The 17,616-nt window shown below is 34.7% G+C and overlaps 1 protein-coding gene across 1 annotated transcript in view; it reads left to right on the top strand.

Annotated features, from left to right (window-relative positions):
• The window catches only part of LOC129218856 (dual specificity calcium/calmodulin-dependent 3',5'-cyclic nucleotide phosphodiesterase 1-like), a 143,337-nt gene that overhangs the window by 77,513 nt on the left and 48,208 nt on the right, over positions 1–17,616 (top strand). The window contains exons 7-8 of the mRNA XM_054853177.1: positions 11,382–11,482; positions 16,226–16,351. Of these exons, the coding sequence (XP_054709152.1) occupies positions 11,382–11,482; positions 16,226–16,351 (227 nt within the window). The remainder of the gene's footprint in view (positions 1–11,381; positions 11,483–16,225; positions 16,352–17,616) is intronic.

The raw sequence follows: 17,616 nt of genomic DNA, 5'->3' as shown, positions 1-17,616 counted from the left end.
TCAAAAACACACGAAGCTCCCCCCCCCCCCCAAGAGCTAATGACATACCCCCTTGTTTGCCTTTCTCCTTCTAACGTAGACATGGTTGAAGCTTTCTGGAGTATGAAAATCTTTACTATTTTTTTTATTTTCCTTTCCATCATCTTCCTCATGAAAACAGAAAATTTCGAACAATTTTCAGACAGTTATTTTTGTTTACATAAATCATGCATTTTTGAAAAGATCTAGATGAGGGACAGTTTTTTTAAAGTTCATTCAAATATTTTCTTCCAAAATTAGTTAGGAATTTTCAAATTATTAATTAATTTTTATTCAGTAAATTTATACTAGGTTCTAGACGCAGTCTTGACAATTTTTTTTTTAAAAAAATTAACAATAATATTAACAATATTTACTTGTGTCAGAGCTTCTACTACTTGTTGAAGGTGTCAGCATTTTTTTTTTTTAACGTTAAAAAAACGGAAAAATGATTTAGGACGGTTTTTAAATATTTATATGTATTACAGTTTTCTTATATTTAGGTGTTTGATCACTTTCTTCTGATATACAGATTAATAGCCTATTTAATTCTGAATCACACTGTGGAAAAGCATTTAAGTCGTAAAGGGGGGAGGGGATGCAGTATTTTTTTTAGGTTAAACATTTTTTTAAAACCCTTAAGCTCTTGCGAAAAATACTAATAATCTTTGCAATTAAAACTTCCTTGATAACAATTTTTCCACATCAAATAATAATAAATAAATATATATGTAAAGAACAAAATCGTTATTTTTTAAAACTATTACCATAAAAAGCATTTTTTATTTTATTTAAATTTTATCATACACTCAGAAACATTGAAAATAGCGCCCCAAAAAGGAAACTTTGGATTGAAGTGAAATTTAATATACAGAATAATATAGGTGAGAGATATACTTGATTTCCCAAATTTTAGACAATTAAACAAATACAGGCTAAGAAATGAGATAAATACAGAGTGCTACTTCAATAACGCGTTGGATGGCCTTTTGCTGCAATACAAGCCGCAACACGGTCTGGCATTGAGCTAATTAAAAGTCTGATGTTGTCTTGAAGCGGTTTTACCCACAAATTATTAACAGCCACTTCTAAATCTTGTACAGAGTAGGACGGCGGCATCTGCTGTTTCAACTGATCCCATACATGTTCTATAGGAGACAAGTCGGGGGAGCGTGCTGGCTATGGAAAAGTCTCAAAAGGACCTAAGAAGTCTTGATCAACTTTAGCTGTATGCGGCCGAGCGTTATCTTGTTGGAAAATTGCCCCTGGGAGACCATTTAGGAGCGGTCCTACATGTGGTTGCAGAATTTCATTAACATATCGCTGACCCGTTAAGGTTCCAAGTAGCACAACTAGAGTAGACCGGCTATCATAGGTTATGGCCTCCCAGACCATTATACCCGCGGCGCGGGCAGTGTGTCGTGCGATAGAATGGGTGGAATGATACTTTTCTCCAGGGCGCCTCCACCCTCTTCGCGGTTATCATCTGACCCCAAAACGAACCGGGATTCATCATTGAAGACCACCTTTTGCCAGTCAATGACATCCCACATCGCTCTGGCTTCGCACCATTGTAGACGGAGCTGCCTATGTTTTAGTGTTAAAGGGAGTACACGAAAAGGACGTTTGGACATCAGATTCACTTCTGCTAGACGTCTAGAACTGCTACCCCCTACGTCTGCTTGAATGATGGACCGAGTTACTGTGGGATCCACGAGCGCTTGGCGGACAATCCTTCGATCCTCTCTCCTCGTCGTCGTCCTGGTCGCTCCAGATCCGGTTTTTCGCACGTAAGTACCATTTCGTGTCCACTGCCTTCAACATTTTCTAACGGAACACTCCGAACGATCCACCTGGGCAGCAACACGGCTCGTCGACCAGTGCGCAATTTTCATGCCGATGATCAAACTTCTTTTAAACTCGCTTAACTGTAAGAAACGTTTTCTAACTCGCCTACCTGGCATCCTTCACTCATTAAGGTTCTCCAACAATCGGGATGTAATCGTAACATTTAACAATCTTAAATTATGCACTGGTTTATATAGAACCGTTTTTTCCGATTACACTGATACTGTAGGTAAACGGTCTTGCGCATTGACACCAAATTTGGATCATTTGCATATCAGATGTCACTCTTCTTATTTGCAAAGTTTCACGATTGTACCTTTCTTCTTTCTTGGGGCGCTATTTTCAATGTTCCTGTGTGTATATGACTGTTAGATTGCACTTCCATTACTGAAAAATATTTCCATCCGGAAAAACTAAACGAAATTCCTTCGGTTTCACCGTTTCTGGCATAAATATTTACTTTCAATACAAAAACCAACATTAATTCCCTATCAGTATGAAACCAGTAGCGCAACTAATGAAAATTCACAAAGTTCAATGAAATTCAAAATTCAGTGACATATTTGTTTTAGCCAAACAGTTTTACAGTTTTAATTTCAGAAGAAATGTGAAATTAAAAGGTATATTTTTCCTTTCTATTAATCCATAAAGGGAAATTCAAAATGAGTTTGAAACAGCTTTTGCGTAAACGTATCCAAAAAGGCTTCCTTATTTGCCAAAAAATGTTATCGTACGAAATAATTAAAGACTTTACACAATCGAAGGGTTCCATTTATTGCCAGCCTGTTTGGAAACTCCACGTTAGAAATAAAAACGCACTTCGTGTTAAAAATAGTCCCCACTCATGTCATACTCTTCGTCTGATTTCCTATGCAACGCATTTTCTTTCATAACTAAAGGTGGATGTAGTAAAGGATTTTCCATTCATAAGTTTCAGTTACTATTGCGTTTTACCTAATACTACATAAACTCGTCACATCCTCAAGCTTAACGCCTCCACTACGAACGCAAACGAAACGCTTCCTACCTAGCAACCTTTTATGACGTGCTTCCTGTTTTATTGGGTTCAAATAGTAAAGAATTGTGGTGTATTTACGAAACATGGGAGGAGTTGTTTTCTTATGTAGTCTTCCACCCGGAAGTCAAATGGATAGGAAGTTACCCCCCGGAAGTTACATGATAGTATTTTGCAATATAGGGAAAAGAAAACCAAAGAAGAAAAATGGGAAGTGAACTGAGATTCCACCAGATCTAATTAAACCTATTTTCTGTAAATCAGCATCGATTTTTCTATCATCAGCTCTAGGACAATTACGGGAGAGATGGGTCAACAAGTCAGATGTATCACTCAGATGTTTCATTAACATGCCTTTCCACTGAATGCATAACTTTTTCAGTTAGACACTGAGAGATATTATGTATGTCGTGCAACATTTTGCTTCTGCAAAATCGCAATATTTGTTCTAGCTGAAAGTCATTGCTGATTTTGATCAATCAGAACCTTTTTTTATACACTATTTGTTAAACAATCATAGAATTTGATTTTCACGAGATTTATCAAGCTTTGTTATAATCTCGGAAATTATTTAAACTGTGGGTATGACTAAATAAGATTCATAACGTAAAGTTGAGGTGAAGGTTTCGTCCGACTCAAATAAACGGGAGGGATTGATTGTCTGATCCACAAGATGGACTATGTCTAGAAGAAAAAGATAAATCACGTTGCTTATCAGAAGTGTTGGAAATTAAGTCTGAAGTTTTACATTTAGCTTAATAATGAGCTGAATAGAATTGTAAATTTATGTTTTCGAGAGAATTCCAACTATCTAATTAGGCAAGATTGGTATTCTCAGAAGAACTGGATCGATAATAATTATAAAATATCCATTAAAATGGTTAAAGTTAAGATTATGGGGATTAATAGAAATACAAGCGACTTCAAATAGAAGATTTCAAACAAATTACAAAGGGTTCTTCAGGCTCTTTATCAAAAAAATGCCGTGAACATTAAAGCATAACACGAGAAATGCTCACATAACTAAACTAGTCGCAAGAAAGTACATATTTAAGTGATGAAAAAAAAATTGCAATATTAAAAGCGTATTTCTTTCTCTTTTTTAAAATAAGAATGTTAAGCGTGATTGACTTTTGAAATGTTAAAAAAATGAATGTTTTCCATTGGCGCTTATGTTGAAATTTTGAATTTAAAAAAAAATCGTTAAATAATCAAATGAAAAAATACATTTTTTCTTTTTACCCGACTGCGCGTGAGCGACGCAAAGGAGAGTAATGTGTTTATCAGTCTACGTATGTATGTACGTCCGTTTCTATGTGGCGTTCTACAGGCTAAACGCCTGGGCCAATTTTGGTAATTCTTACGTCAATGGATTTGTCTTAACCTTGGGAGTGTCACTAAACACATGACAGTAATCAAAAGTACAATTTCACAAACCAGTTGCCATTTTGTCAGTTTGGGATCGGCGCACGCTGGGTGTCGCACGCTACCTGCGTGCGACAAATGCAGGCAGTTTTCACTGCCTGAATTTTTTGTTTACTAAGTTTACTAATTGGGGTCTCAGTGGCCGAGTGGTCTAAGCGATTGCTTCTCCCACTTGAGGGGGTGGGTCAAGACACCTTTGCTCCGGATGTACTTTCCCCTCTTTCTGATGTAAATTCTTTCATGTAATCTTTATGTGTAATCTGTACTGTAATAAAAAATATATTATGCGTAACGAAAGCAAGACACTCATATTGTAGTCCTCATCAAAATAAACCCTTGCAATAAGCAACTAAAAAAAAAAAGAAAGAAAGTCAACTAATTCGATTTTTATCTCTAACATATGATGCATTTGTTTTTGTCTTGATACAAGGGACTGAGTTTCGCGACGTGTACTTTCTTGAGAGGCATTTTTAATTTTGCGAGAAAGATTTGACTGACGACGTTTCAGATAACGCGTCATCATTAGTAGGACTCGACCGATGCATCGGCCTGGCCGATGGTTCAACAGTTTAGCCATCGGCATCGGCGGCCGATGCTAACTTGCAGGAAACATCGGCCCATCGGCCTTAAAAAACATCGAAAAGCCGATGGAATTGGCCGATGTTTTTGGGGAAAAAAAGGATCTTTGTTGTTTTACTTTGTATTAAAAAGTAAAGTGAGTTATTGTTTTCACATAAAATTGTTTACTTAAATTTCAGTATGAATTTTTATTTCAATCACCCCTGAAAGAGTTTTTAATACTGCATTCAGGTACCAAACAAGTTAATTATTGCGTTGTTTCTTGCGGTTGGATGTATGTAAGTATCTCTCATAAGTCATAACTCAAAAATGGTAAACTGTAGAAGGCTAAATTTCGCGTGTGGGGTGTGCGTACGTTCCAGTTGTGCAATTCCCTTTTTGTTTTCAATCGGGTGTTCTAAAAAGCCTATTTACTCATTTTTTTGTGGCTGTTAATTACTTATTTCAAGGCAAAACTAATACAGCGCCTCAGACTGACGATCATTTGATGATATATTGCCGAATTGGAGACCGTGCAAACAAATATGAGATGGCGAAACCGGTTTTGTTTCATTTTGTTAGATTCTCGTTGAACCGACGGTAATTTTTAATTTTTCAATATTTGTAATATGAATCACAGTAATGCAGTCTTTTTTGTATCGCTTCGGCGGAGCTACAAGTTTGAGGCCCGTCGAAATACATTTTGGGGCCCTATTTCTCAATCATAGAAAATGTAAAACATTTATCATAAGCATTTTCTAACTCGGGCCCCTACGGTTATGGGGCCTCTTGTGCAATTGCAATATTTTAAATCCGCCACTGCGCGTCAAAACAAACTCGGGTGCAAGTTTTAAAAGAGTTTTTCTGCTTAATGTTTATGATTACTTTGAACTCTTTTTTTTACGACTATTTTTTGTATTTCCGAGAACACTTGCGTGCCCCTCCTCCCACTCCCTCAATTTCTGAAATTAAGCTGTAGTTGTACTTTTGAGTTGTTTAAAAGTAACACCATTCATAAAATTAGAGTTTTTTTTTTTTTTTTTTTTTTTTTCAAGCTTTATTTTTTGTTTAGGAAAAATTTAGAGAATTAATCTAACAAAATTGATTAAAGACGTTTTGAATAGTGACATAATTCGGAAATCAAAGGGACTTTTGAATTTTTTCTTCGTAAGTGCGGAAGTTGATACAGAAACTCTTCCGAGGCGTTGGTGGTAGCGGTTCTGTACTAAAAAAATGAGGCCGAAGTTTAAGGTTGTGAGTTACCCCAAAATCAAAGGGTGACCCTCTTAACCCACCCTCGTCGTGTCAAGCATTTCTTACATATTTAGAGATTATTTATTTTGGTCAAGAAATGTCATTTTGTGTATTTCTTATATTTGTTTCACCTATATTTCGTAATGCGCCATCTTTTTTGCATCATCAATAGCGATCGATTTTTTTTTCTGTTATTGAAAAAAGTTAGTAAGTTAAATAATAGTTACCGCATAAGTAACTATTTTTATGTATTTATATAAAATCAATGAATAAATTATTTTCGTTTTCATCATATTTTTAATAATATGTTATAGAAAAGTTCAAAGGATTTTCTATTATGCAATTTTTAAATTTCAGAAAATTATTGTTAAATTGAAAAATTAAATTTGAACTTGTTCGTAGTGCTTCATAAAAGATTAAACAATCAAATTATTCAATATTACGTGTACATCAGATCAAGTAGTATATGTATTCAGTTATTAACTTGGTGTAAATATTGAGTTTGTTTATTGTAGTTGCGTTTTAAGAACCTCGCTCTTTTCATGCTATTTCTTTTTTCAGAAAAATTTATGTCACTCTTATAGTTTTTATGAAAAATGCAAACTTTTCTATTCATAAATTTTAAATAAGTATAAAAATATTCCTAATATGATTTAATATTGAAATTTATCTGTTACCTTTTTTGTTTAATTTGATGACTAAAAAATGTTTACGTGCAATTTTCCCACTTTAATTGCGTTATTTGTTGACGGTATCATAGTTTTATTCTTAATTTTCATGGTAAAACATAATTTAATGTTTTTTAACTATGTTTAATGTATCTAAATCTATACATTATTACAATATTACTGAAATCTTAGTTATATGTTCAATTTAAAAAAATCAATTGGTTATTAAACAGTCTCTTTGCTTCTCTTCCTTTTTTTTCTTTCTTTCTTTCTTTTATTTTATTCTTTTTTTTTTTTTGGTTGTTCTTTGTCTTCCATCATACAGCAGTAAAAAAGGAAAAACATAACTACACCCTATACAGATTGTACGGACTACGATCCAAAAGTTCGGGGGACAAGCTGTATAAAACCTTACCCAGAATAGTTCACATAACCGAAGCACATCCACCTTCAAAAGGTCACCATGAGGGACTATGTCAGTGTTGCCAGATGGTCAAATCCAGATTTCCCCAATTCCCTTCCAACTTTTCCCCCAAAAAGCGATGTTTTCTATCAAAATTCTCCAAATTTAAAAATTATTTTTCCACTAAAATTTTCATAAAAAGAATCGACTTCCTCTGATATTTTTGTCTCTTGAAAAAATCCCCCCCCCCCCAAATAGCCAAATTTTCTTACAAAGTTCCCCAACTTTTTTTTCTTCCCATTTTTGCTTTTTTTTGTCTTTATCTTTTTTTATCTTTACTAATAATAAAGCTGAAAGTCTCTCTCTCCGGATCTCTCCCTCTCTCTCTCTGTCAAGATCTCTGTGACGCGCATAGCACCTAGACCGTTTGACTGATTTTCATGAAATTTGGCAAGGAATCAGTTTGTAGCATGTGGGTGCGCACCTTTAAGCGATTTTTCGAAAATTCGATTTTGTTATTTTTCTATTCCAATTTTAAAAACATTTTCCCGAGCAAAATTATCATAAGATGGAAGACTAAATTACCAAGTTATCATAATATGGAACCGTAACGTGGGCAAGCCAATTGGCGAGAAATTCACCTTGCATTATTTGTAAATATACAGGGGAACCAAAATACCTTTTAATTTTTCTACTACGGGCAAAGCCGTGCAGGTGCCACTAGTCATAAATACAAGCGCCTGACCCGAAAGATAAGAAATAACCAAATATTTTTTTTTCTACTCGCAATTAATACTCTGCTTCTGCAAATTTTAACTATGATTTTTGTATATATATATTTATCCAAGAATATTCTTCATCACACTTATTTTTGCCTGTTTCACGTATCAACTAGAAACCCACGCAGAACTATTAATGCGAATTCCGTACATAATATTCCACACAATACGAAATGCGAATTCCCTAAAGTTGAACAAAACTAAACCAACGCTGTTTGATACAAACAATGTAACTACCAGATGTCAAGACGCAAATTTAATTACAAATTTTCCCGAGGTTTTTTTTCCCCCAAGTTTCCCCCAAAAAATTCCCCTCAAAACCCATTTCCTCAAATTTTCCCCAGAGAGCACCAGATTTCCCCAAAATGGGAAAATTTCCCCCAATCTGGCAACACTGGACTATGTACCTCTTCCAGCGTTCATATAACTTTTGAAAACACTCATGGAAGTCATTTTTCGCTACCTTCTGTGATGAAGCTTTATCTTCTCCTGACGGAAGAAAGCGGCGTCCATGCAAATCTTTTTTGCTGGGAACAGGTAAAAGTCATACGGAGCTAAGTCCGACGAAACCAAACCGTGCATCCTCAACATGAAAGTCGCCTTCTTCCTCACGATGAAGTTAAAGCCTTACAGGAACTTGCGAAAATGGCTGTCAGTGCTTCTAAAAGCTATACGAACGTTGGCAGAAGTGCATAGTCGTTCAAGGTGACAATTTTGTAGATAGATGTGCTTCGGTAATGTGAACTATTCAGGGTAAGGTTTTATACAGCTTGCCTCAAACTTTTAGATCATACTACGTACGTAAGAGTTTCCAACTTACTATTTCATAACATTTTTGAGTGACGCAAGTTTACGCGGATGAAGACATCACAAGTGAGTTTGCAATAATTAACTAAGGAGGAGTTCAAAATGGAAATTTCGGTCATCTATATGTTCTTAGGTACATATGCATGTACAGCTGTGCCGAAAAAACTTGTGAAGTTTAAATTGGGTGATCGTAAAATATAAATTTAGGTCGAAATCTGATCAATATATTTTGTGATTACAATTCCTTATTCGTCGAAAGAAAGTAAAGTGAAATGAATCAATGATCCTTTAAACCTGATAATCTTATCAGTTTATTTCTGTTCGATTTTTTTTTTTTTTTTTTTTTTTGCCATCGGCCAACAACATCGGCCATTTGGAGGAAAACAATCGGCCATCGGCCATCTTTGAACAATCGGCATCGGCCCATCGGCCAAAAAATGCCATCGGTCGAGCCCTAATCATTAGTTATACAAGCTGTTTATATAGCTGTGTTTAGGTTGACTACAAACAAACTCTCTCAATGAAATGACAAGGTTGCGAAATGTACCGTCTTATAACCATAATAAATAAGTCAATGAAAATTAACTAAAAAGTGTAAAATAAAAAATTATTAAATAAAAAACAAAAAACCCGACTGCGTAAAAACCAAAAAAACTATAAAGAAAAATGTATAAGCCCAGTTGTTTAGAATGTTATTAAGTACTACTGAATAACCACACCGTTGAAATAGTTTTATAACCGTACACAGATAAGACAAATCATAAATTCAAAAGCAGAATGGAAGTATCAACAGTCGGGACCCATTCAAATTTTATGGGGTTCCTTGAATCAGAAAGGAATGGGCCCTGACTGTTGATCCTTCTATTCAAACTTTGTTTCTTTTGCTTCTTAAATCTCAAAATACTGTATTCTTAAAGTGATGAATTCAGATTTTTGAAGGTTGCATAATGGGGCAGATAAAAATTAACGCAATGGGTGCTGAACATTCAAAATTATGGGATGTACAAGATGTCCTTATAATGAGTGAACATGTATTTATTGTATGTCTACTTGTTGTAAGGACATTGGCTATTTATTATACATTTTTTAATTTTTTTTTACGAATGCGAATTTATTATATCTTTATTTTACTTCTACATAAAAAAAAAAAACACTTTCTGTAATTTAACCCATAAGTGCTTAATGTAACCCATAAGTATTTAATGTAAATTTTTAATGTAACTTTTTAATGAAAACTTTTTGCTAATTGAAACTTCCGACTTTTCCAACAGAGCATTTTTTTAATTATTTTATAAGTTGATATAAGAGACGAAAAAAAAAAAATAAATTGAAGAAAATTTGCGAATTGCAACTTCCTGCTCTTCCGGAAGAGCATGTTTTTTTATTAATTTTTCACTTGAAATAAGTGATGAAAAACTCGATATTAAAAAATGTTAACAAAAATATTTAAATTAATTTTCAAGCGTTAAACGTGTAGATTAGTTATTTAATTTGGTGACAGAATTTTCAGAAAAAACAAAAAAGCATCCGATGAACTTTAATGGAATCTCAAAAGATATTTAGACTCTAATTTCTTACGAAGTTTTCAGAAAACTATGTCACCAAATGAAGATGAACGATTCAGTAATTTTTAACTTGACTTGATTTCTCACTTATTTCGCTTACTAACTATGCCAAAACGGTGTGTTCAAGTTTAACTGTCATGCAAATATTCTAACGACAGTTATCGAAAGAGAAACGACGAAATGTCAAGACGTAACGTATGTCGCTTAAAAACTTTTTTTTTCTTCAAGTGAAACAAATAATTTGATTTTTTTTTTTTTTTTGTCGTCATTATGAACGCATTTAGTGTCCAATGGTAAGTACAGTTTTCTGTAAGCATTGACTACCAACTATGATGAGTATCGTCTATCCTTCCGTAAGTGGAGAAGGAATTTATGACTACCAAAGTAAGTTATCTTCCTTTATATTAGACTGTGATGAAGTGTGTCAAATTTCCATTTCCACAGCCAATAAAAGGTAAACTGCGCTTTATGTCGTTATGTTTTACTAAAGCACAAACCTGCGCACGTTTTAAGTAAATTCTGATAACATGCTTCCAATTAAGTGTTATTTATATGTACTCTAAACTAGTATAACAAAACTATCATAATTTCTCTCTGATATGTCGCCTTATGCTCCTTGTATGCTGAAATTCATCCAAAAGATAAGGGTGCCCTCTCAATATTTGTAAAAAAATTATCTATTATTTAGTTATTTTACTGCCGGTGACAATTAATTTCCTTTAGGTGATCTGCCCTGTGACACTGGTCAAAACAAATGCTAATGCGAGTTCAAGAAATTTAAAAGTTTGACAATTCATTAAATGGAACTATTGATACGTTTATAGCTCACTCCCCAAAAGTTTATGATTCGTGAACGTTTAACAGATCATCTATGGCGGAAATTCATGTAATACGTTTCCAGTCAGCATGCATAGAGCATAAGGTTTTAAACAGAAATGTTCCTGAAGTCATTGTTGTTGAAAAATTTAAAAATTGGAACTCTCATTAGCAATATTATCTTGACCAGCGTGTTTTTGATCCCCCCTCTTTTTGCCCTTCCAGAATTGGTTGACAGACTTGGAAATATTTGCTGCTATCATAGCTGCCATTATTCATGATTTTGAGCACACTGGGACCACCAACAATTTTCACGTGATGTCAAGGTGAGTGCATGTTTTACTCAAATGCAATTTTTCATTCAACAAAAGTATTTAACCCTCTACTGCCGAAAATCGTTATTTCCGGTGGAAAAAAATTAAATGCACAGAATCCTTATACATATAATAGCCAAAATCACTGATCGAGAAACGCTCTGACGTCACCAACACTGAAATTCGTGAAAAAATGTATGTACCGTCAATTCCTATCTTAATACAAAATCATAGATTATATATGATTTGCGTAAGGGTATTATTATTATTTTTTCTTTCTTTTTTTTCTGGTCGAGCCTCTAAAATTTGGTTATTTCAATTTTAAAATGTAGTATCCCAGAAAAATTATAGATAAGCATCTTTCCGCCTGCAAACCGGATGTTAGCCTATCCATCTCATCGGTGGTCAGACTGTATGAATAGATTCCTATTCCAAATTGAGCCATAACAGAGTACTTTTGTTAAAAAAAAGGAAAGAAAAAAACTTTATATTTATCGATCAATTTTATACGAGCGCGAGTCTAAACATTCGTATGCAGTAACGAACGTTCTAAAGCTCTCCTGAAAAATAGTTAAAATGTGACTTACATTAGTCTAGCCTTAAGATACAAATATCTATTGGAACACGTCAAACTTGAAGGCCAATCTCTCTGATAAAAAGGCAATTTGCCCCAGTCATACCATAACAGGTTACTTTCTAGTGTTAAAGATTAATGCATTTAACATGAATAAGGTGGATTTTTGTTTTTAAAATATTTTATGTTCTCAAATCTCTCTGTGCCTGAAATATTAATTTGTTTTAGTAATAAAACCCCAACTGTAAAGTAGCCCTATTTCTCCACTTAAGTCACATTGGTGAACAAGGGAATAATGCTCCTATAGAAAAACATAATGATGAAATTTGATGTGACCTCTGAGTCACAGTAAGCAGTAGAGGGTTAAGCATTAACAGTTGAGTATTAAGTGTGCTTCAAGGGCCCTCAGTGGTTAAGCGGTCAGAGCAATAAACATAGAATACTTGAGGTGGTAGGTTCGACTCTTGGTCTCGCTCTGGATATAATTTCTTTCTTAGTTCTGTAAATTATTTCCTGTATTCTCTGTATGTGTTCTATACTATATGGAATAAAATATATATTATATGTAAGGAAGCCGCAACACTGAGATTGAAGTCCCCATCAAAATAAACTTGATCAGTAAGCACCTTGAAGAAAAAAGTATGTATCTACATACTTTTGCAGTAGATACGTATGTTCTAGAAGTAGTAGACGAAGATTTCTTAATACCATAAGTGGAAGCATTACCGCAACTTATAATAGTTTGTAAATTGTAAAACGATTGAAGTGCAGAAAGTACATAGAATCATTTGATATATGAGGCAGTGAGAAGTAAAGGGACGTAAGTGGACATTTTCAAGTTTTGGGTAAATTTTGTTTAAAGTTCCGGTCCTAGGTAGGCTATCATTAAAAAGTTAATCAGGCTGTATAGCAGCGCCCCTACCAGGGCTACTAGTACTACAATACCGAAAACAGAGGGGACGTTCACCTACAATTTGTACTGGTTATCCGCAATTTTTTAATTTTGGCATTTACATCCCTTTTCTTCTCACTGTCTCATACGTCACATAGGGGCATGATAATGTTACCATGAAGACTCACTTCTCTTCGCTACCTAATGGTAGACTTTTCATATTTATTCAAGAAAATTTGAGATTTACGCTTTTACATTAAACAGAAGTATATAAGGATATCTTTTTTTTCGCAAAATGTCACCTTTAGTTCTTTTTAGGATTATATGATTCTTCGACTCATTTCTTTGTACACCAGCTGAAATTTACTTTTAATGTATCAAAGACACCAGTCAGATATAGTGAGTTTGCAAATAGTACCTGATAAAACAAAGCTAGATTTTAAAAAAGCGCATGATTATTTAGTACGAGACAAAAGTATTTGCACATTTTGAACTCATTGAGAAGTGAAATTTTCGCTCTCAGAAATTGTATAACAACTTCTTGATCAACTGAACGTCGTGTAATTTTGATAAGTATTTACTAAAAGTGTCTCTTATCATTCATTAATAGGTGTTCCCATGATGCAAATTTGCTTACGGGACAAATAAATAACCAAATGTAAGAAAATTAAAATGCAAAAGTAAAACATTTGTATTTCTGCATATTTTTAATTTGCTGTCAAAAATTACAAGGCATATTGTGAAAGCATTTTCTCTTAAGTATCAAAAATTACTCAAACTTCGCTTTTATGAAACCAAGTCTTCACTATATATACACTGAAGTGACAAAATTCATGGGATAGCAATATGCAAATACAGATGGCAGTAGTATCGCGTAGAACAGGTATAAATGCGCAGTGCTTTCGCAGAGCTTTCATTTGTGTTCAAGTTGTTCATGTGAAGAGATTTTGACGTGATTATGACCGCACGACGGGAATTAACAGATTTTGAACGCGGAATGTTAGTTGGAGCTAGAAGCATGGGTCATGCCATTTCGAATATCGTTAGGGAATTCAACATTCCCATTTCCACTGTGTCAAGAGTGTGCCGAGAGTATCGAATTTCAGGCATAACATCCCACCATGGACAGCGCAGTGGTCGACCGCGTGCACTTAACGACCGAGACCGGCGACGTCTGCGTAGAGTTGTGAATGCTAACAGACAAGCAACACTGCGTCAAATAACCGCAGAAATCAATGTGGGACGTACGAGGGACGTGTCCGGTAGGACTGTGCAGCTAAATTTGTCTTCCTTGGGCTATGCCAGCAGAAGACCGACTCGACTGCTTTACTGACAGCACATCATCGCTTTCAGCGACTCTCGTGGTCACGTGAGCATATCGGTTGGTCCCTAGATGAATGGAAAACCGTGGCCTGGTCCGATGAGTCACGATTTCAGTTGCTAAGAGCTGATGGTAGGGTTCGAGTGTGGCGCAGACCCCACGAAGCCATGGACCCAAATTGTCAACAAGGCACTGTTCAAGCTGGTGGTGGCAGCATAATGGTGTGGGCTGTTTTTACATGGCATGGACTTGGTCCTCTGGTGCGACTGAACCAAACAGTGACTGGAAATGCTTATGTTCAGCTACTTGGAGATCACTTGCAGCCATTCATAGACTTCATGTACCCCAACAACGATGGGATTTTTATGGATGACAATGCACCATGTCACCGGTCCACAACTGTTCGCGATTGGTTTGAAGAACATTCTGGACAATTCCAGCGAATGATCTGGCCACCTAGATCGCCCGACATGAATCCCATCGAGCATTTATGGGACATCATCGAGAGGTCTGTTCGTGCCCAAAATCCTGCACCATCAACACTTTCTCAATTATGGACGTCTATAGAGACAGCAAGGCTCAATATTCCTGCAGAAGACTTCCAACAACTTGTTGAGTCCATGCCACGTCGAGTTGCTGCACTTCGCCGGGCGAAAGGAGGACCTACACGATATTAAGACGTATCCCATGACTTTTGTCACTTCAGTGTATTAGGAATATATATTTTTTGTATGAGTTTATATGTTTCGAGTTTATTACCTTTGTCTCACTCCTTCCTTAATAGTTTCAATCCCTTAGTCACTTTCATCTTTTTTTTTTTTTTTGTTTCAAATCACGATTTAAAATAGAAGGCCCCTTTCTTTTAGAAACTTGTTATTTATGGCCTACTCTCTAGAAAAAGATCTGAAAAAACTAAATCAAATGAGATAAAATAAAGAATTTTATACTTTGGCTAAATTTCTCTTTAAACTATTGCAAAGTGTAAAAAGAAATTTAGTGCGCAATTTTCTTTCTGCTAATTTACTACTGCAGTTCATTGAAAAATTAGAAAATGTCAATCAGAATAACTGTTTTGTCAAACTCAAAAATGTTGTGAACATTTCTTAAGTATTTATTGTGCCAAGTACTAGTTACGAAAATTTTATGGGTACTAATTTTCTGCTAAAATTTCCCTCTTCATAAAATAAATCAATTGTTCAGCTCATTGTAAGCAACTAAAGTTTTGACGTGAATTTTAAGCTTTAAAAGATACTCTTTCTCGAATAATTATATTACATACTGTTTCGAGGATATTTATTAAAGAATAGAAGAATGAATGCTTTTAACGATTTTCAGGATATTCAGCAATACTAGCATAGATTTTATAAATATGTTAATTTATTAAATAATATCAGTCGTATTGAAATTATATTCACAGAACTAATAATTTGAGGCAATCAAATAAGTAGATGAAATTGAAAGTTTATTACATAAGAAATCATCCATTATTGTATACATTTTTTACTCTAAAAATATTTCATCCAAGTACTCCACTATTTGCCTTGAAACGCTGTAGTGACGCCAAAGAGTTTTATAATGTTATCCAACCACTACATGGATTTCCACTGAAACGTTTCTTTTCTGAAAGACTTACAATTCAATCATGTTTTTCGGTATTTTAGCATAGTTTAAGGCATTTTTCAAGACGATAATTTTAAAACTATTTTTTATGTAATAGCTGTGTGAATAGCAAAGTTGTTTCTTAAGCATAACATTCTCATCCTTTCTTCTTTGGACATTGGAATATTATCTCATTTCTTACAGTTTAGACATCCAAGACTAAGTTTATGTACATAAACAAGATAAAAAAAAATTTCAATAGTCTTTCAGAGATTTTGTTTTCTTTTTTGTAAGGCAAGCAAGTTTGTCTATTTATCACTTTCGATGTACCCCTCAGCGTGATGAGATGATTTTTTTTTTTCTTTTTAGGTCTGATACTGCTTTGCTGTACAATGACAGAGCGGTCCTAGAAAATCATCATGTGAGCACAGCATTCCGTCTCATGCGTGAAGAGGACTCAAATATATTATTTCATTTGAGTAAAGAGGAATATAAGTAAGCCGCCACTTATTTCCTACATCAATACATTTCACTGTAATATTAATGGTTTACATGAAATACACCGCCAACTCAGCCAATTCCAGCCGAGGACTGCAGTTTCGTGCTTATTAGCACTCATCAGCCCGGCATAGGAGTGACTGAGCTGGAGGTGGAAAACCTCTTAAGGAAGCCAAGAGTGCCAAACAAACTGGTAGCTAATACAGAATTAGCACTGACCAGACGAGTAACCGAATATTGAATACAAGGCATGGTGATTTCAGTAAGTTCGGTAACTTACTGAAATCACCATGCATTGCCTTCAATATTCGAGTTGAACCGAACCATTGTTTCGGTCACTCGTCTGGCCAGTGCTAATTCTGTATTAGCTATCAGATTGTTTGGCACACTTGACTTCCTTAAGAGGTTTTCCACCTCCAGCTCAGTCACTCCTATGCCGAGCTGATGAGTGCTAATAAGCACGAAACTGCAGTCCTCGGCTGGAATTGACTGAGCTGGCGGTGTATTTCATGCATTTCTGCCTAAGCCCTGGCTCTAGGGCGGTAACTTACTGAAATTAATGGTTTGTTTAAGATTAATATACAATAATTCCTGGTTACACCGCCGGTTCAGATATATCGAGTTTTTCCTTCGTCTCTCAAAAATATGTTTTTATGGGAAAGGGGGAACATGGGAACACAAGGCACATATGATCATGGTATGTTTTACTAGGAGAACTTCAAGAAAACAATCTTGAAAAATTCTCAAATATTTGCAGTACCCGTCCTACTTCTTGGACAAACTTTTAAAGCAGTGAGCCAGTGTATGTTTTGTGGTGACAACTTCTTTCTTTTAGCAGGTGTTGAATGTAGTTTTATCAGTCTTCTTCACGTGAAAATGTATTTTAAACTAACAAATAAGCTAAACGCAATTATTGCACGCCGTTATAAGAAAATTCAAGAAAATTTATGACAATGTTTATTAAGAGTTCTTTATTTTTTCTAGTTAGTTCTTAGGTAGATGATGGAGCACTTGAGAACACAACATCTAGGGGCATATGTAAACAGTCCCCACATCCAGTCTTTAAGTGTTAAAAAATGTTTAAAAGTTATAATTAATATTTTTTCTACAAAAGGTTTGTAAATTTATTGTTAATTATTTTTATTATTATTATTAAATATATATTCACGTATTTTCAGTATTTTTTTTTTTTTTTAATTTTTCGTTACTAAATTGATTGTCTAAAGTTTAACGCTATATAATATTTACATTAAGCAAAAAAA

This window comes from Uloborus diversus, chromosome 3 (assembly GCF_026930045.1).
Source record: "Uloborus diversus isolate 005 chromosome 3, Udiv.v.3.1, whole genome shotgun sequence".
Classification (NCBI taxonomy): Eukaryota; Metazoa; Arthropoda; class Arachnida; order Araneae; family Uloboridae; genus Uloborus; species Uloborus diversus.
Note: the sequence above shows the minus strand (reverse complement) of the source record. Positions and strands in the feature narration are given on the sequence as shown.